Raw genomic sequence first — 25,237 nt, forward strand, 5'->3', positions numbered from 1 at the left:
ATAGGTTTTTTTTAAAGCTATTCTGCCATCATTTAACACTTCCCATTAATAGCTTTGCAAATTAGAATTCCTTCTGCTTTGGACCTTTGAACTTGAAGTTGTCTGCCTGGTTTTCAATCTGGCAGTTACAAAAATAATCTATGAAAATATAGAGGTAAAAGACAATTTTTTCCCAAGGGCTTTCAGATTCACATAGCATTTCATTGCCATTATCATTAACTGATGTCATCTAAATTGGCAGAGTTTATCTTCAGCGCTAGTAGAGTCACTGCATGGAAAAATGTGGACATGCAGTGCTCAGTTCAGGGAAATAAAATCAACAACTGTAGAGGTCTGTGTAAACAGAGGGATTATTGGCTTTGTGCACCAAGTGCAGGAGCATAGGATGTACAGAGCATTGCCCACACACAGTGATTCCAGCCCTGTGCCACCATGGGGCTCTGGTGCAGTGCTGACCCTGGTGCAATGCTGACCTTGATGCTGCATCCAATTGCTCACATGTGGTCTTCCTTCCCCTCCCTCCACCTCCCCCAAATCATTCTAATGTTCTTGTGGGTAAGAACCACACCTGGCATAAATGTGCTGGCACATTTGGGTTTTGTAGGAGAGTCCTATAGCACTTAGTTATATTGTTAACTAAACACTGACCATTAAAGTCCTGTTCCTGGTGCCCCAAAGGGCTGTTCACAGGACAGCCCTCCAGGCCTTTCTGACCCCTTTGTGATTTTTACTTATCTCTGGCTTCATAGGTCCAAAAATAATGATATACTTTATAGAATATATTCCTTCCTATCAACCTCCCCCATTTGTTTCTTCATGGTATTAAACACTTGTGGAAGACAGCATTTTGAAATGCAGCAGTGTGCCCATTGAGACTCAATCATTCATGAAATGAGCTTTGTCCGTGGCAGCAAATTGTTGTGTCTCGAGAATGCCTGTTAAAGCACGATTCCTCCATTTTCATCTGCAATTAGCTTGAATTTCTTCTTTGCTCACTCTGAATTAAATCTGTAAGGCTGAGTTGCTCTGTTAGCTAAGAGTGTCCATGCTGAATTGTGATATGCAGACCCGGGCTGCATTTGTCTCATTATCTTTCTGTGAGTACTTGAATAAGGGCTCTGAACCTCTTTTTGCCTCTCTCTGTATCAGTTCAGGGTAAAATTTTCCACCTTCATAGTTAATTTATACTAAGGCTGCTCCAGAAGTAATGCCTCCTGTTTTATGATGGTCGTTCATGACATCAGAGGTAGATGTTGATAGGATGGCAGTAGAGGTTGGACCTTCCCACCAGTATTCACAGCAATATGTTGTTGCTGTGTGACAGATGGCAGCAGGGGGGCACTCTGACAAGATGACATCTGACACGGGAGTGTGTATGAGAGTGTGGAACTGAATTCGTCCATGCAGAAAAAATGGTACCCATTGGTACTCATGTGCACTTACTGAGCATTTATGGAGACCAAACAGTGCATGTGAGGTGGTGGGTGATGCGTTTCAGCAGTGGCTACAGCGGTCAGCTCCACTGGTACAGACTTTTATGGGTGCAGTATGCTCTTTATCATCACCAGTGAAAATTCCTAGCTAATGGTGGTGACTGTGTTGAGGAAAAGTGTGTTTTGTAGCTGAGAATTGGCTCTATCCAAATGTGTTATTGTGCTCTTCATAGCTTCTGCAGTTTTCAGGGGAATAAATAGGAGGCAATACTTTCAGAGTGAGCTGCAGACTGGGGGAACTAGGAACTAGATGGATGTGGGGAATTCCACATGCTGCAATGCAAAGGGAGGAGGTCACTCTTTCCTAAAGTACTGCTTCTAAGTCCATCTTGTCAGGACATCTCTGAAGCATAAAACTAGTAAAAATGCTCACTAGTTATTTTCAATTTGTAATTCTGGTGTTTATTTTTAGCAAAACTTCTATTCTGGTTGCTTCAAAAGCAACAAAACGGAATGCTTCAGGTACTACCACTATTTACTTGAGATCAGCAGCAAACTTCATGACATCCTGCTCTTTCCATATACAGTCTCTTGAAGCCACGGCTACCACAGGCAAGTGAAGAGCACTTCCCTCTTGCATGACAAGCAGCTGATTTTGCTCTCTGTTCCTAGGGTGCTGTGCACAGAGCTGCCTTGACATCAGGAAAGCGCAGGCTGGGGTAGCAGAGAGGGAAGGGAAAAGATCAGTTGGTTTCTGCGAGGAGGATTTTGTCTTTAGGGACAAGAGGCTGCACCTAGCTTTAGCTGAGTATGCCAAGTTTCTTTGTGCTGTGGATTTTTACCTGTGATTTACAGTGTTAACTGCTGAAAAACTGAGCAGAAGAGACCGTTCAAGGTCTTACTTTAATCTGGCTTGCATGATGTAAACCTCTGAAAATAGGGGTTTACGATGTAAATGTTTCTATAACTAACGTTATGGCGATTAACCAATGTTTTGCTGGAAGCTGCTTTGGCAATCTGTTTTACTGAGCACAGGACCATCGCACGTTCAGCTTATAGGAAAAGCTTTAAAATACAATTGTCTTGATTTATATAAACCGATCTAGCTTTTCTGGGGAGAGATAATTGAGATCTAATCTGAATCCCTGACGAACCACAGCTTCCTGCATTGGCCTGTTGCTATGGGTAACATAAAGGGAGTAAAATAGAACTTCATACGAAATGCCTTTAAACTTTACTGGCGTGTACAGGCATGGAATAGGGCTGAATTTTTTAGTTTAATCTTTGCAAAGCCGATTTGCTAAGGAAATGCTTTTTCATTATTAAGTGAAGATGAATTTAGGAAGAGTACTGTTAGGAAAAATAACTGCTGTTTCTTATGAAGAGCGGGTAAGTGATATGAATTATATTTAGCTAAGGCAAGGCATCGTTGCAGTGAGAAATTAGAAGAAGCTATTGTTATTGGCAAGAAAACAGAGAAGAATGTTATCAGCTCCAGAAATGCTTTTTGCTTTGCCTTACAGCTTTGTTACTTTAAAGTACTGGAGTTAAATTTCCTTCTTAAATGCAGACATTTGATTTTACTGTCATAGAAGAGTAAAGGGAACCTTACTGTACCAGCTAACAGTCGCATTTGGAGGTGTATTTATGAGCTGTGCCCAGGACGTATAAAGCTGAAAGATCAATAAGTTTAAAATCTTTGCCTGTTCTTTTAAATTCTGTGCAGTGTATTTTGTGCATGCTTTCTGTGCCATTATATCAATATCATATGTGTAGGTAAAACTGCAAATGTGTTTATATCTTTATCAAAATACTTTCAAGGATGGATTGGCATTTAAGCCACTGTGTTTATATGTGATAAGATTGGCTTGGTTTGGGGTAGAGAAGTTGAATATTTTTTTCCTAAAGGAATTCCTAATGTCACATCATTTACTGTTCAGATGTTGTTTCTATAGATCCAAATGCGCAGTAGTATTTATTTCTCCTTGAGAATTCTTACATCTGCAATACTTTTCCATTAGCTATGATAAGTGCCTTTCTTTCATGAAAGACAATTATAAAATACAAATTATGTAATTGTTCTCCTTCAAGAGACACTGTGAAGGGGCTTCATTTTTGTAAAATTCTATGTCATTAAATTCATTGCAGTAGCATTTTCAACCGTGGATAAAAATGATATTACACAATGTTTACACAATTTATATATGTGAGATACTTACTGGATGGAAAATGTATGAGTAAGTAGTATGGCTTTGTTTTTTATTTCAAACATTAGGGCAATGTTAACTGTATTTTGAGGACTGATTCCCTTCCCAGAGATCATGAGAGGTCGTGGCATTTGCACAATGTTAATGCTATAATGCATTTAAAAGGATAAAAATACACATACGCAGTGTAAGTCCTGGAGTAGTATGCCTTAAGATCTAGGAACCGGCTTGTAATTCCTTACTTGGCAGAAAGAGAAGTTGCCTTGCGTGATTTAATGAGGGTTTTGAACCAAGCTGGATGCAAGCAGGCAGCTGGCTGAGTGATAGGCTCTCCAGAACTAAGTGACAAAGTGTTTGAAAGTTGGCTGCTCCTGCAGAGTCTGTAAACCTTCAGTGCTTCATCTCCTAAAGAGCACAACGAGTTTCCCAAACTTATTTTGTGTTTTGATCTCATATAAGAAAATCGATTTAGAAGGTTGGTGGAGCTAGGTAAGCTATTCTGAGCTGAAAGGCTAAATTAGAGGGGGCTTGGGAAAGGATTGCAAGTGTAATGCTGTAATCAGCAAGTCTCACAGACCCCAAATGCAGCAGACAGGGAACTCTTTGAATGCTGCAAGATGCCACTGCCTGTATTGAAAGTAAGAGTGCTGTAGGAAGGGCAAAGAGAGGTCACTTTTAATCCTCTTTTCTTTGAATCTGGGTACTCAGGAAAGAAATAGATATTTCTGTTTGGTCTGTGATTTTGTCATTGCTGTAGTAGAAGAAAACCATATTTTTTCACCCTGTTTGTAGATTTCATCCCTATGAGTCTCAGGAATAGTTTGAAATATATGAGAAAGGTACTCACTCACATTCTATTAAAAGAGATGATTTCATATTGCTCCATTTTATTGTTAAAGGCCTGGCATTTCCTAGGATGTGTCACCCCTCCCAGTACCCTCATCGTTCCCTTTGTTCTTGTGGAGCACTTGAGCATGACTGATGACTTGAGTGACAAATCTTGAGAAGGTGAAAAAGGACATTTGGAGTTGAGTTACCTGCAGAATATTTGCACACAGATTTATTTGTTCTAAGTAGTGTGTGAGACATGGAAAGAATATTCTTTGCTTTTCTGTGCTATGGTTTTGTGGCAGACTTGGACGGTAATTAATTAATTACCTGATCCATGTAAAAGGGGATGGTGCTTGCATTTCTGTGGATTCCCTGGGTGAGAGTTTGTGCCAAGGGACAGATGCCATCAAACTGGCGTTACACAGCGGTGCACCCATCTGGCAGGCTGCAGACCGTGAAAGCTACAGGCTGCATCAGCCTTTCAAATTGCTTTCTCCTTTATGCCCTCTCTGCATTTCTTCCCTGTTGTGGGTGCGAGATAGCATGTAGTCTTCTCCCTGCTAATTATTATAAGCTAATCTTCCTTCAGACGTATTGCAAGCAGATCCTGAACATGACATTAAAAACCTCATGGGCCCTTCTGGTTTTTCCACCTACCAAAGAGAGGTGATACAAAGAGAAATTTTACATGCTTTTTTCTTAATCAGAAGTTTATACTAACATATGCTGAAACATCTGCCAATTTCAGAGACCTCAAGCATCTTCTATAGTGTATGGTAGCTGCTTGGGAAGCTGTTGCTCAGCTTGTTGCCCTGGCACGGAGCTCCTCTCTAGGATCACAGGGATAAAGACCTTGCCCTGAAGTCTAGGGGAGAGTTCACATCCTCCATCTTTGGTGTCTGAACACCTCAGCTGCTCATCCAGCTGGATGAACAAGCACTGCTTCTGGCAGGAGAGATACTGAAAGGTATTTATTTCTCCTAAACTTAGTTTTTGAATTTTGGTAACTGGACTCCTGGCACGTACCATTGGGATATACCATGGGCTTTTTCCTGAACCAATCTGACACTTCAAAGAACTAATTTCAGTTCATATCTGGTTGTGAGAGATTTGAGGGTTGATTGCAATTCAGATTTTATCTCTGAGTGATAGTTCAGATGTACATTGACAACATGTATACAGGTATGTCCTGTCATTTGAGACAGAAGACTTTTATTTTTAAACCTTCCTAACGTCCCTTTACTGGCCCGTATCTTTACACACCCTGTCTTTCCTCATCTTTCAGAAATGGTGATGTACATGAACAATATAGTTCTGTAGCTTCTTGAAAGCTGTGTTTTCTAACAGGTAGTTCTTAATAGGTAAGTGTTAGATTTCATCCAGAAACTAGCTTTCTTATCTATAGTAGTTGAAATTTTGCCCTGACGAGCCTGGTGAGCACGAGCACTGAAGAATGAAAACCAACACCCAACAGATACTGAATTGTTAAAATGAGATCATCATAGTATTTAAAAAAATCTAGTCTTGCAACTTAAACCTGTGGACAAATCTCAACAAGTTCCAGCTGAGCAGTTTAGGAGAGGAACTGCTTTGTCTAAATGTGAACAGTATGCGGTTTCTGACAGTTTTAAATTGAGATTTCTAAGTATCCAAACTAAGTATGAAGTTTTCCAGCTATTTTTGTTAATTTAGCTGAATTTATTTCAGATGCACAGATGAATATAAAGAAACGTTCTTATAACAATTCTTTTTCCGTGATCTAAAAAAGTGATAATGATTCAGAATTGCTGGATAATCCTAGGGGCATATTACTTAAGAAAACTGCTATGCACTTGGTATATCTCAGAGCCAAAGGGAATACAAACAGTCTTATTAGCACAGAATAAGGTAGCTGATGTTTAGAGAAGAAATTCTGTTATTCCTATAGGTGCAATTTTTTTGAGTATTAATAAGTCCCTGTTGAGAGAGATTTTAAGATATTGATTCATGCAATTTAAAATAAACAGCTCAAAACACTACAGCCAATCCATGCTGTGCAGGAGGCTCAGAGCCTTAAATTAGGCCAAAGAGATTGAGGTAAAATTCTGTCATCTCGTTGTCCATAGAACTTAATTAAGTGGTACCATTTCTGTAATGTTTGAGCTTTTGTGCTAAAGCACTCATTTCTGAAAGCAGTGTAAATATTCGTTTTGCTATAATGAGAACCCTATTAATGTTACGCTTTGCCTTTCACAAACACGAGGGAGAATCATACTTGATGTTTTCATCTACATTCATGGAAGCTGCCAAAGTGAATAACCATTTCCAAAACATGCATATTTTGAAAGGTTTTATTCTGGTCTTGTCTGCAAGGTGATACTACTGCTTTACCTTTAGTCATCCTTTTCTTCATTGCTTGAGTGTAATATTTTGTTCATCAGCTATTCTGTACAGTATATGGATAGAAGCAGTCATATTTATAATAGAATCCAGCAATGTAAGTTAAATTTTCTAGATTACAAGCATGAATTAAGTTATGGCTTCTGATTGTCTCATATGTTTTCAAGGCTGTACCCAAAACATGAGTGCTTTTCAGATGTGTGGATGTACCTTTATAATCTTATTAGGCTTCACAGAATCAGAAGCATTTCTGTGTAATTTAACAAGAACTGTTTTTTTAAGATGGATTTGTGTTTATCTGAACTAGCACTGTAGCAGTGATGCCAATTACAGATCAGTTTGGACTTTGAAGATTCCAGAATAGATGTATGAAAAACTAAATCAGATCCTTTGCTGATTATGGGAACGATGGAGCTACAGCAGTGCTCTTCAGATGCTGTTAGCAGCAATATGAAATCCCATGGCAAAATACAAAGGAAAAGATAAAGGAGAACAAACAGTTATTCTGAAGTTTACTGAGGGTATCTGTGGGTTCTGAGGGGGGGAGGGAATGTTTGTTCCAAGACTGGCAAATTCAGACAAATTATGGATAGATGGCTTTTCTGTGTTTACACACCTACTTTTTATCTCTGTGTGTTTTCTATCTTAGAAATGCTGCAGATACATAGGGCATTCTTTCCTAGCCCTTTAAACAGCAGTACAAAATAAGAGAGCTGATTTCACTAGAAGCCTAACTGTCCTTGGAGATTTGGTGTAAATTACTATTAGAGATGATGAGGAATACTACCTCAGTCTGACCTTCCTGGAACCACTCTTACCTTCTTTTGGTTCTCTGGAAGTCAGAAGTCATCAGTAGGGGAAGTTTTCAATCTTTGATTGCCAAAATATCTGAAATTTTCATTTGATTCCAAATATCTCCATATAGCATAGTCAAGTGGGTCACTCAGAAGGTGTCTGTTTTTTCCTCTATTCTGACCAATGGACCTGATTCATCTGAAAAGGACATTGAAATTTACGTTGTTAAGTAAATGTTTGTGGGATCAAGTTCCAGGACAGTGGTTTAAAGGCCTGGGGTGATTCTCATGATGAGGAGGAAATGCCTGTGAGAAGGTAACAGCTGGTATCTTTAGGTTTCCATCCGCTCACACTGTCTGCTGTTAATAGAATGATAACACTTCACATAATATGTGAGACTCAGAGATTTCTAATACATATCATGAAACTTAAGTAACGCTTATTTTTCTCTTTCTTATTACAGTCAGCAACTGTCTCTGATGGAGGTAAGCTGAAGCTTTTTTTTTTTTTTACTTTTATAATGAAAATGAAACAAGTTTTCCATATTAAGCAACAAAGCATGTGGTAAATAAGGCTATAAATTACAAGATGTGATTCCAAAGTGGCGCAGAGCTCTGTGACTGCTTTGGGAGCTGTGCCAGTGAAAATGTTGCAAGGTTATGGTTACATACTTTCACTGATTTATTTGAATAGTTTTTCTTCGTGGCACATATCTCTATATATGCACACTTTTATTATAATTAGAATCATAGAATCATAGAATTACTCAGGTTGGAAAAGACCTTGAAGATCATCAAGTCCAACCGCAGCCTAACCAGTAGCCTATCTCTTAAAAAACAACCACAAAACAATACCACAACAACAAACCTCTTCTAAGTCATATCCCTGAGTACCACATCCAAGCGGCTCTTAAACACATCCAGGGATGGCGATTCAACCACCTCCTTGGGGAGCCCATTCCAGTACCTAACCACCCTTTCTGTAAAGAAGTTCTTTCTAATATCCAACCTAAACTTGCCCTGGCGCAACTTGAGGCCATTTCCCCTCGTCCTGTCACAAGTCAGTAGTGAGAATAGACCTGCCCCACTCTCACTGTAAGAACCTTTCAGGTACTGGAAGACAGCAATAAGGTCTCCCCTCAGCCTCCTCTTCCTCAGACTAAACAGCCCCAGCTTCCTTAGTCTCTCCTCATAGGGCTGATTCTCCAAGCCCTTAACAAGCCTCGTTGCCCTTCTCTGGACCTGCTCCAGTACCTCCATGTCCTTCTTGTGCTGAGGTGCCCAAAACTGGACACAGTACTCGAGGTGAGGCCTCACCAATGCTGAGTACAGGGGCAGGATGACTTCCTTAGTCCTGCTCACCACACCATTCCTGATACAAGCCAGGATGCCATTGGCCTTCTTGGCCACCTGGGCACACTGCTGGCTCATATTCAGCCGACTGTCCATCAGCACACCAAGGTCCCTTTCCGTCTGGGAGCTTTCCAGCCACACCTCCCCAAGCCTGTAGGATTGCCTGGGGTTGTTATGACCAAAATGCAGGACCCGACACTTGGCCCTGTTGAAACTCATTCCATTAACCTTGGCCCATCGATCAAGTCTATCCAGGTCTCTCTGTAGTGCCCTTCTCCCCTCAGGCAGATCAACACTCCCTCCCAGCTTAGTGTCGTCTGCGAACTTACTGAGGGTGCACTCAATCCCCTCATCCAAATCATCAATGAAGATGTTAAACAGAAGCGGCCCAAGCACCGAGCCCTGGGGGACGCCACTTGTGACCGGCCGCCAACTGGATTCCACTCCATTGACCACAACTCTCTGGGCCCGGCCATCCAACCAGTTCTTCACCCAGCGGAGCGTGCACCCATCCAAACCACGGGCAGCCAGCTTCTCTACCAGAATGTTATGGGGGACAGTGTCAAAGGCCTTACTGAAGTCCAGGTAGACCACGTCGACAGCCTTTCCCTCATCTACTAAGCGGGTCACCTTGTCATAGAATGAAATCAGGTTAGTCAGGCAGGATCTACCATTCATAAACCCATGCTGACTAGGCCCGATCCCATGGCTGACCTTTAGTTCGTCCATGATGATACCTGAGATTATCCTTTCCATAACCTTCCCAGGCACCGAGGTGAGACTGATGGGCCTGTAGCTGCCAGGATCATCTTTCCGGCCCTTTTTGAAGATAGGCGTCACATTTGCCAGTCTCCAATCCACCGGGACATCCCCAGTCAGCCAAGACTGCTGAAAAATTATGGACAGTGGTTTGGCAACCACATCCGCCAACTCCCTCAGAACTCTAGGGTGCAACCCATCCGGCCCCATGGACTTATAAACATTCAGCTTTCTAAGTAGATCCAGGACCATCTCATCACGGATCACGCAAGGCTCTTTTGGTTCCCCCTTCCCGTCTACCAGTGTAGGGGGCTGCGTTCCCAGGGAGTTACAAGCATAACTATTGAAGACCGAGGCAAAGAAGGTATTAAGTACCTCAGCCTTGTCCCGATCCTCAGTGACCAAGTTGCCCTCAGAATCCAACAAGGGATGGGGATTTTCCTTAGCCTTCCTCTTGGTATTGATGTGTTTATAAAAACATTTACTATTCTCCTTAACCTTAGAAGCCAAGCTCAGTTCTAGCTGCGCCTTGGCCTTCCTAATTTTCTCCCTGCACAGCCTCACTACAAACCTGTAATCCTCATAAGTAGCTCCCCCATTCTTCCAGAGACCGTAAACTCTCTTTTTGTTCTTTAGATCAAGCCAAAGGTCTCTGGTCAGCCAGCCCGGCCTCCTCACCCGTCGGCTCATCTTTCGCGATTTTGGGACAGTCAGCTCCTGCGCCTTTAGGACAATTTCCTTAAAGTATTCCCAACCTTCCTGGGCTCCCACACTCTCCAAAGATACTCCCCAGGGGGCCCTCTCAACCATAGTCCTGAGGAGGTTGAAGTCCGCCCTCCGGAAGTCCAAGGTGGCAGTTCTGCTGACTCCCCTCCGCGGTTCGACAAGGATCGAGAAATCTAGCATTTCATGATCACTTTGTCCCAGACGGCCTCCAACCTTTACATCCCTCACCAGACCATCTCTGTTAACAAACAGCAGGTCCAGAGTTTTGTTTCCCCTCGTCGGCTCCTTCACCAACTGTGTCAGGAAGTTATCTCCCACACACTCTAGGAACCTCCGAGACTGTTCCCTGTCTGCTGTATTGTAATCCCAGCAGATGTCTGGGAAGTTGAAATCCCCCACCAGAATGAGGGGGAGTGACCTTGAGACCTCCCCCAATTGCCTATAAAGCATCTCATCCACCTCATCATCCTGGGTAGGTGGCCTGTAGCAAACTCCCACAATAACATCGGTATTGTTGGCCTTGGTTTTTATTCTGATCCATAAGCTTTCAACCCTGTCATCATCATTATTGATTTCCACGCATTCACAATCTTTTTTAACATAGAGAGCTACACCACCACCTTTCCTACCTAGCCTATTTTTTTTAAAAAGTTGGTAGCCCTCAATCACTGCACTCCATGTGTGGGAGTCATTCCACCACGTTTCAGTGACGGCAACTATATCAAAATTTTCTGAACAAACAATGGCCTCCAGCTCCTCTTGTTTATTACCCATGCTGCGTGCATTAGCATAAAGGCACCTGAGCTTGGCCTCCTTGCGATCAGCAGCAGCCCTAATAGCCTTGTGACTACTATTAGGCGTTTCCACATCCACCAGCTTAACACCAGCCCTCGTGTTTTTCCTACAAGGAGGCAAGTCATCCTCCTCCTTCACCAAGGGCCAAGACCTTAGGGGTTTAGAAGCATACCCCTCTCCTGCAAGCACAGGGACATTGCATGCAGTTTCCATTTTGGTGACCCCAGCTACTGCCCCACCCCCCTTCATAACTAGTTTAAAGCCCTCTGGATGAACCTACCCAATTCTCTCCTTAAGATCCCTTTTGACCGGTGGAACCCAAGGTCAAAAAACCCAAACCCCTGCCGGGCACACCAAGCTCGGAGCCAGGTATTGATCTGTTGGCCCATTATATTGAATCCCTCATTCTTCCCTGAAGCAGGTGGGATAGAGTTGAACACAACTTGTGCTCCCGAACCCTTTACCTGTCGCCCCAAAGCTCTGAAATCCTTTTTCAGAGTCCTCATGGAAGTTCTGCCTACCTCATCACTACCAACTTGGAACATTAATAGGGGATAGTAGTCAGAGGGGTGGACTAGAGAAGGAAGCTTCATCCTTACATCCTTAACCCGGGCACCCGGGAGGCAGCAGACCTCTCTATGTAGAGGGTCTGGCCGACATATTGGCCCTTCTGCTCCCTTCAGCGCAGAGTCACCAATAACGATGACCCGTCGTTTTTTCTTTGATGGTGATGTTCTAATGGTGGGTGAGGAATGGATGGACTTGGGGGGCACCACCAACTGAGGAGTACTACCATCATCACCATCCGAGGACCTACTCAGCTTAGGGGGTTCCCTTTTAGGTAGTTCCTCCACCCTCTCTCCACTCACCTCCTGATTGATTTCCAGTGCCTGAAACCTATTGCTCAGGGAGAGTGGTGGACACGGGGCAGGCAGGCAGGGGGGATACCCACAACGGCGAGTTGGAATTCTCTGCCAGCCCTCCTCAGTGGTAGGGATTGTCCTCCTGTGGTAGGGCAGGGGGTCCACCACCTTCCTGGTGTTTTTTCCATACTCCTCACCCTGCTTCTTACTCCCACGTTCTCTGGTGGCCCTTAGCCGCTGCACTTCCTCCCTGAGTTCCACCACCAGGCTTAGCAGCTCGTCCACCTGCTCACATCTCACGCAGGTGGGGGCCCTGCCACCCTCCCCAGGCAGCAACAACTCCAGGCACTCCACACAGCCAGAAACCTGAACTGCGGCATTCCTGGCCTGGCCCTCTGTCTGAGTTGCCACAGTTTTGGAGGAGTAGGATCTCTTCCTGGTGGAGACCATGATTATACTGTAATCCCAAGAACAGCAAGAAGAGCGTAGGAAAAACTAAAGGCTAATACTTACAGCCCCTGCTACTTCAGCCACTACCTATAAGCACAGCTTACTATGAGCTTACTAGGATTCTTAATTCATAGTGATAAAGAGTTAGAGCTAGCATTCTCTCACGTAATTGGACCCTAGATAAAATCTTTGTATTTTATTGTCCTTTACATAGTCTGTTGGAGAGATGCTTTAGCTACTAAATTGTAAGCTGTGCTGGTACATGCATTAAGACTGAAATTTCTTTGCCGTGTGATGTATTATAAGAAGAGGGTAAGTAATATGACATTTCTAAGATCAGAGCATGAAGTCCTAGAGAACTTCTAAGTAAACTCCTCTTTGTGTCACCTAGGCTTGTTTGTTTTGATTTTAAAATGACTTTAATGCTTTAAAGGAATGGCCGCTCTTTGTTAAATAGAAGATGATCTTTCTGAATCTTTGAAGTTAATTGAAGCAGTTGAAGTATACTTCTTCGTGGAGTAGAAATGTGTAGTTTAGAATGCCTGGCAGGAGTTGGTTGAGTTGCCCATGCAAGGAAACTGACATACCTTTGATTATGTTTGGAATTCTTTGACATCACTAAAAGGACAATTTTCATAAATATAAAAGGGACAAACTGTTGCTCTGATCAGTTCTGTAAATATGAATAGATTTTGTCAATGTTAAGGATATTTTTTATATTAAATGCGAATGTAATTTTCAAAGAAGCAGTACTAGTCACAAAATTCCATTGCATCTTAATTTCTGATTTCTTGCAAAACTAAAATTACAGTTAAGAAATGGTGCTGTTTTTGTCCTTTTGGTAGAGGCATTTTTCAATGGCTGGCTGACTTTGTCAGGTATTTTCCTCCTCTCCTGCTGTCGAAGTCGACTGATGTACTGTCCAGATGAGAACATAGACTCAGTGATGTGTTTGTCTTATCTGCAAAGTGGCAGCAGAATGAAACAGATAGTAATAGTCTGTCCTGCTATTTGTGAAATATAGCCTTTGATTCTGTGGGACAAATGTTTGTTTTTTTTCCCCAGATAATCCCTCATGTTATCAAGGATTACAAAGCACATCATTTTTATTTCTGCATGTATTTGGATGAAATTCTAGGTGCTAAGGGACAAAAAGGTCGATTGATCCCTTTTTTTAGCCTACCCAAGCTTGGAGATCACTGTAATAATGCTCATCTGATGGTTGTTTCAACCCTTTTATGTTTCCAGATGAAAACTTGTTTTGAAGATTTTCAGTTCTTTCAGTGTGGCTGGCTGTATTTCATTCTGATTCCATACGTACTTGCATTTTCCTAGTTAATTCTGTCCAGTTTTGTGAAGCCATGGAACTGAAGGGCCATGTAGGCTGCAGAGAAGGAAGAACAGATAGTAATTTATACACACTTTTCTGCTAATATTTTTTCAGCTAGGTCTGAAGTTCTAACTTGAACTTACTCTTCATTCTTAAATCAAGATATTCATTTATGATATGATATTCAAGAAGGGACTGGGGGAGAACAGTAGAATGCAGTAGTTGAACTATGCTAAACAGTAGTGAGTAAATGCTTAAATACCAAGAAAGCAGGTTGGAAAAATGAGAACCAAAATGCTCTGATTCATGTTATTACGTTTTCAGGCCTTCACTTTTACTGAGAACGTCACTGTAGAGTTCTTCCATCTTCTCCAATGTTACAAAGTCATTAATAGGTGCACAGATTTACACATTTTGGAGCATATCTGGGTCAGAGGATTTTTCACTTGTGTAACCTTGAGTACCATGAGTGCAGCAGCACGTACTTCCCTTCCTAGACTAGTGGTGTTTGTACATACCTACGGTATAAATACTGTTGTTAAGCTTTAGCTTGGGAAGGGAAAGTTCTGTTTAAAAAATAATAATCATTGTTTATATGCCCCCTTTTGGTATAACAGAAGGCATTACACCTCTCTTTATGTTTTCTTTCCAAAGGCAATTAAACCTCATGGATTTTATTACATTAGAGACAGGCACTGGAAACCGTCTACCTCTTGGAAAGTTTATTTTATATAGTAACTCAGCTTATACAAGGCTGAGATGTTGTTGTTAGCCAAAACTGTGCACTTGTGCTGTGAAAACAGGTAATGTTTAAAAGGTCTAGTTCCATGAATTCGTGGTGCTTCCTGAGACACTGACCAGCCACATCTCTTAATTGTAAGTGACTTGCTTAATGAATTGCAGACAATTCAGCACCGGCATTACCACTGTAGATCAGTTACAGCAGCTATGCTTTAGGAAGGGAAGAAACCATTTTATATTACTACATGTAATTAGCACATTTCTCCTACTTCCCTACTTGGAAACTGTCCACATTGCTCCTGCTGTAGGAAAGGAGCCTAATGATGCAGGATACAGGATGTGGCTGATGTTTTCAGAGTTGTGTCATCTCAGAGGTGGTTGTTAGTCCACAGCTAATTTCTGGCTTTCACTATTGTTACCTGCACAGCACTTTACAAAGGCAAACCTTACGGTCAGAGGACGTATAATAAAAGTACCTCATCATTCATCTCCCAGACAGACAGGTGGTATCTTCATAGCTCTATTAAGAATCTCTAAGTAAGTTCTTCTACCTGCTATTACCTACAGAGATCAGTTCCGTGATGCTGAAGTCTATTATTTCCACATGCCTAAGCATATCAGATACTGTAGGCATTTCTTTGTACTAAGGTACCACTTTGCTCTATTATCAGCTGATTTTTGTTTTCAGTATTCATCATCTGGAAAGGATTTTAGCAAGGAGGAGTTCCTGCAGTATTTTTGAAAGTTAACTGGTGTGTAGAATAATTAATAATACAAAACTGTGTTTTAAAGAGTAACTAAAGGAGGTAGCACGAAAAAAAATCCACAATAAAATCCAAAATGAAACAAACCACTACAGCTTACACTGTAGGTACAGAAGCATTATTTCCTCCCATAGGTATATGACTTATTTTTCAGTCACAGTGGCAGTGCATGCTGTAGCTGTGTTCCACAGCAGCATAAATAATTCAGGTTCCTTTAGCAGCAGTGGCAAAAGGTCCTTTCTTTAAATTATTTACGCAGCATTTTATAGTGCTTAGTGTTAAGTATACTATTGGTTTCCTCTGCTTGAAGCTATGAGGGTAAAGAATCGATTTGTTTCGAATGGTGTAAGAATCTACCAGGAATTACTAGGGAGAACGTGTTAGCTTCCCTTATCCCAAAGCTGCAGAGGAACAATGTGCTGGACAATAAGAGCAACCTTAACCCAATGGGCTCCGGGACATTACAGCTGAACTTGGTATGGATTCAGAAAGATGGCTTGCACTGAATGCCTTGAAGTATTTGATTAGGTGGCACCACTGTGGTTCCTATCAGCTTTATCCAGGTAATGTACTTAGTGATTAACTGGAATATTTTAATTGCATGAATGTGTATGTTCAGATGATTCCAAGGAGTATGCAGAGCTGCTCACACAATAAGCTATATATTTTTTAAAAGTGTTTTTAGGTTAAAATATAGAAACAGATCTTACAAAAATATCCTCATCTGAGTTCTTTCTTAGTGCTAATATTACTTAGGTCAAAACATTCAGAGCCATCTTACCCTGAATACTTTGAAGATCTTGGTTGATGAAATATGTGCATTTTCTTACATAATGTTTTTTTTGTTTGTTTGTTTGTTTGTTTTTTTAATAAATTAAATAAAACCACAACACGTGTAAACATGCAGGGCGTTAGAGATAGTCTTTGTGTGCATTTTAGAAGGAGGTCTGTCTCAGTTCTATTCTGTGTTTGATGAAGACAATAAATGAAACTGAGTTTGCACAGATAGTGGTTCTTCCTTGCTAGATTCAGACATCCCTGGAGAGGACAAGAAGAAATTTAGGTCCCCTGGGTTCAGGATGACTAAATAAGCAGCCTTCTTTCACAGGTGGTAGGTAGGTGTTGGGAAGTTTGCCCTGCTCTGTGTTGCCTTCCATGCTCCTGAGCTAAGGTTTTCACAGTAACCTCCTTTGGCATCCTGATATTCCCAATAGTTAATCCTCCTTTTTAAAAGACCTTACAAGGAGGAGTAGGCTGCTTTGCACAGCTGTGTTGTTAGAGTGCTTGTGCTTGAGGAATTGGGACTTTTGGATCACTAAGGGAAATACAGGGCTCAGTTAGAAAGTGTCACTGTTGCTCTGTTCCGAGGAGGGCTGTGTGTAGCTAGGAATACAGGAGCCGTGAGTCAGGAAACCTGATGCTGAAGGCTTACATGGGAAACATTCCTCTGCAAGGGGAGAGAAGCTGGAGTACAGTTTATACGCCCCTGGATAGATTATGTACCAGTGTTATCGTCAGTGATGTGTTCCCCAACTGCCCTCTTTTTTTCCCCTCTGATTCTAAATTATACACCAGCTTGCTTGCACTGTGCTGTAATGGTTTATATTCCAGCCACTGAGATATGTAATTAAGGAAACAAGAATAACCAGCTCTTTTTCTGGGAAATTTTCTTGTTCTGTATTGTTTTCATGTTAACAGGTACTCCAGCAGAAATCTGTGTGTATTTTTAGAGCAAGCTGACTGCATTTTCTTTTTAAGCGTCAGGGTTAGTAGTGCTGTCTGAAAAACCAGAGTTAGCTCGGTTAAGTCCAACAGAACAGAAACATCCTACTGAGAATGAGTAAGCCCCTAAGACTGCTTTACCACTTTGGAGGGCCTGTGCCTCAGAAAGCTGTTGAAAATGCTGTCTTATTTGATTCACTCGTTTTCATGGAGTCTCTGTAGTCAACAGCATATCAGAGGAATGAGAAGCAAGTTTATAGCAAGTGCAACTCTGACCCAGTGGAGCATGCAGCTGCTAGCAATTAGAGGTAGTTAGCAGTCAGGGAAGGGTGTAAACACACAGACGGTAATTGCAATTTGGTCTTCTTCCCTGCCGTAGGGTTGTGGAACAGCTGCCCTTGGAGGAGGGAGAAGCTGACCTTCTGGTGACTGCCAGGCCTACCATTTTGCAGTCACTCCTAGTCCTGAGGCCCTGTGACTTGCCATTGAGCACTCCTTGTGGCTACACCCTAATCTCCCTATATCAGACATGTAGGTTTAAGCACTTTGGTATGCAGGATATGTTTACCTTTCTGAGTTCACCCAAGAGTACCTAGGAAATGTTCCTCATTCATCACCAGAGATTTCCAGACATTGAACCCTCTTGCAGTGGGGCAGTATCTGGGCTTAGTAACATCTGAAACTGTTCCAGAAGTGGGTGTCTATTTATATCCTGGACTGTAAAATAGAACACATCCACCTGCAGAGTTAAAGCAAGATACCCCAGGTAATAAATTTAGTCGTGATTCTCTTCAGACTCACATTAGCTTCTTTCACAATAGCTTCACTGTGTTGACAGGTATTCTCTAATGAGGCCGACAGTTGACTTGATTATGCTCTTCGATATTTCTTACAGGAAAAAGTGAATAAATATTTGTTATAAGGAAACTTAGCATTATTTGCTGATTCTTTTATTATTATTGTTATTTTCCTTAATTTCATTTATCTCTAATCTAATTTATTTTGTTACGTTTTTCTTAAAAACTTTACTTGCAGAAAATTGTAGTAGTTAAATTTTACATCTTAATAAATATTTGTAAGCTGCAGAATACATTTGAAAATGACGTTTCAGAGCTTATTCTGTCTTTATATCTGTCTTTACGAATGGCCATGTTTCTTAACATAGAGTTTGGAAATGTGAAGTCATTTTGAATATCCAGCAGAAAAGGAGCTCTTGAGAGATCTTATAAAATAGTAATTTGAGTTAAATCACTCCTTTTATTTTATCTGAATGACTAACTGGGGAAAATAAACTGCAGTATAAACGTCTCTGTAAGGAATAGGCCATTTCTTAGCACTTGTGAATTCAGTTCCCTTGAGTGAGCTTTGGATTTGTTTTCCATTTGGTATAGAATTATTGAGGACATCATTTATTTTATTTGAGGATATTATTTTCCCACATCTATTACTACTTATTTTTCAAGAATTAAATGCTCCTTTTCTTTTATCCCTTTATCAGAGTTTAATTTGTTTGATGTGTCTTCGGTACAATGTCCTGCGCAGATCAGGGTCTATTTTATATCAGACAGGGTTGTTCAGGGCATTGTTCAGTTGTGTTTCCATAATTAAAACTCAGACCACCTCTATGGAGTGAGTGACTCTGAGTACTTCTGTACTGATTTTACACTCATGTAAACTGAAAGGTGGAAGCAGCAGCGGTTTGTAAAAGGACACAAAATATATAAATGACAAGCTTATGGATAAAATCATGTTGTATCCAGTTCTCTCTTGTATGTAGAAGAGCTGTCTCTTTCACTTTTCCACTGTGTGAGCAAGCAGTCACTTGTGTGACTACTCTGTTTACTGGGACAAAGATTGCTTTGCTTTAGTGCATCAAGTTATTACAGGTCTATGTAGGATCTGTGGTTTGATTTCTCCTCTGGTATTGATTTCCTCAGGTGACTTGATTCTTAAGTTTTCAGCCATTAACAGAAATCTCTTAATTTCATGAAATACTTCACTAAGTCCTTGGCCACCAATTGAGAAGCATTGAAAAAGTTGCTATCTTCTAATATCAGATAGGCTTTTGCCCACTTTCTGGTGAATGGTGGGCTCTTAGAGATCTGCATTCCTTGGACAGTATTAGGAAGAACTGCTGTCCATGAACTCAGGGATGTTAGCTCCTTAGGAGCGCAGAAACAGGGAGGGACATTTTGAAGACTGCCTTACTATGAGATTGCAAGGAGGTATAATAAATCAAGCAAATCATGCTGTAGAGGAGAGTAGAAGCGAATATTAATCTGACAATTCTTTTTGTTTGTTTGTTTTGTAATAGAGCTGAATAGTGCTGATTTAAAAGACTGCATCAGTGAAAACAGTCTCAGTAGCAATGCCAGCCTTCCCAGCGTACAGAGCTGTCGACGACTTCGAGAAAGAAGAGTTGCAAGCTGGGCGGTTTCATTTGAGCGACTTCTTCAGGATCCTGTTGGTGTTAAGTATTTTTCGGTAAGCTCTGAAAGATATTAAGAGGCTTTTCAAACTTCCTGCTAGTAGTAGTTTTTCTGTGTTCTTTTTAATTTCATGATGCTATCCTTACATGGGACATGCAATAGGAGACTTGCATAGTTATCATCTGACCAGTTTTTAAAGTCGAACTGATTTGTCATTGAAAATAGATGTATTTGTGTGCATTTCTGAGTAGCAAAGCTTCAGGTAAAAGCCGAGGATACATTCTGCATTGTATATGATTTTTTTAGTAAGATTTCCTATTGCGTATAACATTGGTATTTCTTTATTTTTATGTCTGTAGCCTTTTTATGAGATGAAGGCAAGTTCACTAGTTATCAAATAGTGAATGACATATTCACTTTTGCTTATTGAAATGTTGAAAGCCTTGCAGAAGTGTTGGAAGCCACGTAGAAGTTTTTTTAGGTGATACAGAGGCTTATCTTCCTGCTAAAATTCTTTAGAAATGTGTCAGGAAGCAATTAGGAAGCTTAAGAGCAGTGGTTAAAGTTGCAGCTTGCAGGGGAGTACTGTTGAATGTTTGCAAAGCATAAGCGTCTGTACAAGGCATTTACAACATTGTGAATAGTGTCATCTTTATTTTACATGTGAGGTAATCAAGCTGTATAAGGTTTTGCATCATTGCACTGAAGATCTGTTGTTGACTCTGGATATGTTATAGAAGGATCATTTTTAACAAAAAGAATGTAAAGAAACCTACATTATAAGATATTTGTATTATTGGAATCTGCAGTAACTCCTTTACCGAACATGAAAATGGTGAAGGAATCTTAAATGGTGAAGGAACCCGTAGAACAAATTAACAGCGAACACCCATTTGAGGGAACACAGAAAATAAAAATGAAATAATACATCCTAGATATTAAGATCCCCATCTTTCCATTTTTCTCAGCAAAGTAGCCAAAATGTTCTCAGCATTTCTGCTTAGACACTGAGTTTCACTTCAGACTGAATGAAAAATTACACTTCTTCCTGATAAAGTGTGTTGGTCTAGTGAAAACTTAGTCATTGTTTCTCATTACTTTATCAGTGTATTTGTCAAAGTAATACTCAATCTAAAGAACAATCAGGGAATTCTGAAATTTACTGTGCGTACCACCATTTTGTTGAGCCTCAGTAGAGATGCAGGGCCATTGCTTAGGCTTGTTTACCTACAACCTGGATATTGTAAAGTGATATTGTGCAACCTGGATGTCATGAAGTCTGATGTGAAGGAGAGTCACGGTGGCTGAAAGAAATGCCTTTACATGTGGTAGGTCAACATTCCTCCAGAAGGAAGTTCACAAGTTCAGAAAAGCCACAGGACAAGAAGGAAATCACCGATATCTAGCCAAAAGATACAGATATCCGTGCTCAAACATCAGCATTTAATTTATGATTGCATAGTAAGCATCTTGGTCCATTTAGATTCAGAATGCTTAGGCTTTTCCTGAGGACAGCTTTGTCACAGAGCAGGAATTACCTGCTAAGAAGCAGAGATTTTGCATGTTTTGCAAATACTCACATTTTGCATAATAGTCTGCTGATGAGAGCAGTCCTCGAGGAAGTGAGAGAATTGATTGCAGTTCCCTCCTTGAGTGTTCAAACCAAAGTCTCCAGCTTCCCAGCCGTGTTTTGACATCTACATACTGTTCCACCATTCAGTCTTCCTAATTGTTTTTTAGTCAGCTGTGCCAGTGCTACTTGGCCAAAAAGAAAGCAAGCAGGAGATTCACTGAGAGATCTGTACTGAAGGCAGTGAGTGGGGAAGTAGGCAGTTGGGTTGTAGTTCCTGCTCACCCATTTCTTTCTCTGGATGGCTTCCCTTCCTTCCAGTGTATCGTCCAATCTGTAATTACATGTAAAATGCAGCAAAGTCTCCTGACTACTCTGTCTGGATGTTTTTGGTTCTTTGTCTCAGATCAGAATAACCCGGGTTGGAAGGGACCTCAAGGATCATGAAGCTCCAACCCCCCTGCCTGTCAGGGCCACCAAACGTCCATGTTTACTAGATCAGGTTGCCCAGGGCCCCATCGAACCTGGCCTTGAGCACCTCCAGGGATGGGGCATCCACAACGTCCCTGGGCAGCCTGTTCCAGCACCTCACCACTCTCACAGTAAAGAACTTCCCCCTGATCCCAACCTAAATCTTCCCTCTTTCAACTTAAAACCATTTCCCCTTGTCCTTATCAGTTTAAACCGATAAGCTGCTAGTGGATGTTGATTCCCTGCATTATGGTCTGCCTCAGTTGTTTTCCCACAGTTGGACTCCCTGAATCTTAAAAGGACTAACCTAAAAATTTCATTAGTACACTGATACCTAAAGCTTTTATGCATAAACAGGTTGGGTAATTTTCAGACAGCCAAGTTAATTTTTTAAGCTTTTTTACCTTTTTTCTAACAAGTAAAATGCTCTTGAGAAACACATGCTGACACAGATTTGGGCTGTGCAGGTTTGAATCAGGGACAGCTCTTGTTTGTACATTTTTTGAATTGAATGGGGCCCTAGTCCTTATTTGGACCTTTGGATGCTATAACATTGAATGTGCTGATTAGGGTTTGTTGTACTGGGAGACTTTTTTAAGGAGAACCCATCTGGCCACGTAAGTGATGAAAGATTTTTATAGCAACCATGTGATATATTATAGCAACCAAGTTGCTATAATGAATACAGAATTGATTATGTACACAGTTGGATAATTATCTGTCCTATTGGACAATTAGAACCGCAGTTAAAGGCGTCAGATTTGCAATGTATTTTAAAGAAGTTGTTTTAAAATAAAATTGTTCTTAAAAGTTTATTCACTAGTGTAGATGCTACTTAATGTGACATTTCAAACTTCATCTTTTTATGTGGAAATGATTTGATTGTAACTTGATGTGCTATTCTCAATTGTGTACATTTAAAAAGGAACGAGAGAGGAAAAGTGCTAAGCATATCTTGGGCATTCATTGATTTTTTGCTTTGGAAGATAACTAGACTGTTATACTAAATTATTATCATTGCCTAAAACTGCAAGTAACTTCTTTTTTTTTTTTTTTTTTTTTAATGATGCACTTAATTATTTTCTTATTTTCCCCCCTAGGAATTTCTGCGGAAGGAATTTAGTGAAGAAAATATTTTATTTTGGCAGGCTTGTGAATATTTCAATCATGTACCCGCACATGATAAAAAAGAGGTAAGTCAGTACTGTGTTTCAGTACATGGTGTTGCTTGCTACAAACTGATATTTCTTCAGTGTTATTGAAATTATTAGAATTATGCATGGTCTTTGCACTGTGGTGTTGGAGCTTCAGTCTCCTAAGAGCGCTGTTGCAAGTTTGAGGTGTTGGGTGTATTTAGGCTTCAGTAGAGTTCAGAGGTGGACTGAGGTATTTTGGATGTTGAAAACTGGCTAACACAGTGCAGAAGAGTGCAGAACAAGTTAAGCTAATGTGATGACAAGTGAAAATTAGCCTCTGTTGTGCTCCTTCAGCTGGACTGTCTTTACTTGCCAAGATAATGTGTTTAAAATGCACTTACACCATGAAAATGGATTCAGTTTCCTAGTGCTGCTTTGATTTTTTTTTTGGACACTGTCATCTTTTTCCCTATTTTTTTTTTTTTTTTCCTGAGTTCAGATTAATGTGATTTTTTTCATTTCTTCCAGAATGTGTTTCAAAGTAAACAGGATAAAAATAGAACATTAACGTTTTTAACAGTAAATATTTAAACGTTTACATACATTTTTCTAACTTCTAGAAATTCTAGAAACATTCAGAGCAGATAACGTGCTCTTAAAATAGCATTTAATATTCTTCTTAAAATGGCATTTTCTTTTTAATAGAGCACTTTTGTTATTTTCATAGTCTAAATTTTATTTTGGTGGCAGCTTTTACCACTTAATGAATATTTGATGAGCTCTTGTAATTTTAAAGGAAAAAGTATATGAATAAAACGAACAAAAGCTGCTGAATGAAGAATGTTTATATACTTTATGAAAGTGGAATGGCTCTGTACTTTAGGACAGAATGTGTCAGTGTTAAAACCAGCTGTATAAAGAAGCACTTGCAAAATCATATATAAATTAATATGGATAACATTTGTTTTCTGCAGCTTTCCTACAGAGCTCGGGAGATCTTCAGTAAATTTTTATGTAGCAAAGCTACAACCCCTGTTAATATTGATAGCCAGGCGCAGCTGGCAGATGATATCCTCAATTCTCCACATCCAGATATGTTCAAGGAACAGCAACTTCAGGTAACCACAGAAAGCATAACTTTTGTACGCTTATGTCTGTTGTCTTTTCACGTGAAGTGCTTTGTAATGTCTAAAAGTACTTTCTCATGCTGAATATCTTAATACCTATAAAAAGGCAGAGAGATCAAGGTGATAGACACTCTTTTAAAGGTATAGCAAAAGACTGCATAAAGGAACACTTCTTGACTTTTTCTGTACATATGTGATTATATAGGAAATTGCCATTATTTAGATCTGAAAAAATATAATTGAAGATGTAGCACAACAAAGTAGTACCATGTGATGAAATGCCATTGCATGTTCTATTTGCATCTGGTTGCTTATTATTTTCTGTATCGGACAGTTCTGTACAGAAACAGAATCTAATTTGGGTTAAAGTGATTTGTAAAATATGCTCTGTTTTACTGAAGGAGTCTTTCCTTTGTGCTTTAATAGAACTGTCAAAGAGCTTGTTAAAATGTTGATGTTCAAACTGAAGACCTCTGAAGTGGATGCATTTTAAATAATTCTTGATGTTCAGAACAGTTATGTAACAACAGGATGTATTTTACATTTTCTGTAGAATTTGAGTTTCTCTTTTTCTCCAAGTAATTTAAACTCCCCACCCTAACAATTTAGCAGTAGAAATAACTTTGAGATCATGGTATGTAGGAATCGAGGAGATAGCTTTAACTGTATAAAGTGAACAAAACACAGTCTTGTTCTGAGTGTAGTCTTGGATTTCATGCTTTTGGATTTAAGAGCAGATGGGTGTAATAAGTTCCTCCATCTGCGAAGTGGAGATAGAAGGGTAGGTCTTAACTGCTTCTTTGGCAGCTTCTATCATAAAAGGAAATGTACAGCCAGCCACCCCCTGTGCACCTACCAAGGTCTGAGACTTCTGTGGGAATTGCCAGCCATGATCTCAGACACTTTATCAACTGCTCCTCATCTTGGCTTTGTGGACCTCTTCTTCTTTTCCCATTTGATTGGTGGAACAGATGGTGTTCTTGTGAGTGTGGTAGCTGATGCAGGTTTTCCTTGTCCTCTGAAAATGCTATGTGCTCAAGTTGGAGGTGGATGAAAATGCTAGCATGAAGTGCTGCCGTGGGTCTGATCCCAGCCATGTGGTCTGCCTGGACCTGGCAGCTTCTCTAAACTGTCCATGCATCTGTAGTTTCCACATCAGATCCCTCATACCTGTTCATTCCACTGGCAGATGAGGTGAAGCGGGGTTAGAGTTATTTCAGTTTATTTAGCAGCAAGGCTGCTTAATTATGCCAGGCAAGTTACTGATGTTGTGCTACCCTGCTGAGCTGCATGCTTGGTGATGGGCCGACATGCTGGAATCTTTGTTTCAGTAAGTTGTTTTTGTGGTCCTAGTGGG

The 25,237-nt window shown here is 40.5% G+C and overlaps 1 protein-coding gene across 6 annotated transcripts in view; it reads left to right on the top strand.

The window, feature by feature from the left end:
• RGS12 (regulator of G protein signaling 12) overlaps window positions 1–25,237 on the top strand; it is an 80,170-nt gene that overhangs the window by 30,390 nt on the left and 24,543 nt on the right. For 5 of the 6 annotated variants that reach the window (XM_072336493.1, XM_072336488.1, XM_072336487.1 and 2 more), the window contains 4 exons: window positions 8,109–8,130; window positions 19,462–19,631; window positions 22,718–22,810; window positions 23,728–23,871. In XM_072336493.1, coding sequence (XP_072192594.1) covers window positions 8,109–8,130; window positions 19,462–19,631; window positions 22,718–22,810; window positions 23,728–23,871 — 429 coding nt within the window. Of the gene's footprint in view, window positions 1–2,051; window positions 2,823–8,108; window positions 8,131–19,461; window positions 19,632–22,717; window positions 22,811–23,727; window positions 23,872–25,237 lie in introns of those variants that run through there. The other variant, XM_072336490.1, reaches the window with a different exon arrangement.

The sequence above is a fragment of the Excalfactoria chinensis genome, chromosome 4 (assembly GCF_039878825.1).
Source record: "Excalfactoria chinensis isolate bCotChi1 chromosome 4, bCotChi1.hap2, whole genome shotgun sequence".
Lineage (NCBI taxonomy): Eukaryota > Metazoa > Chordata > Aves > Galliformes > Phasianidae > Excalfactoria > Excalfactoria chinensis.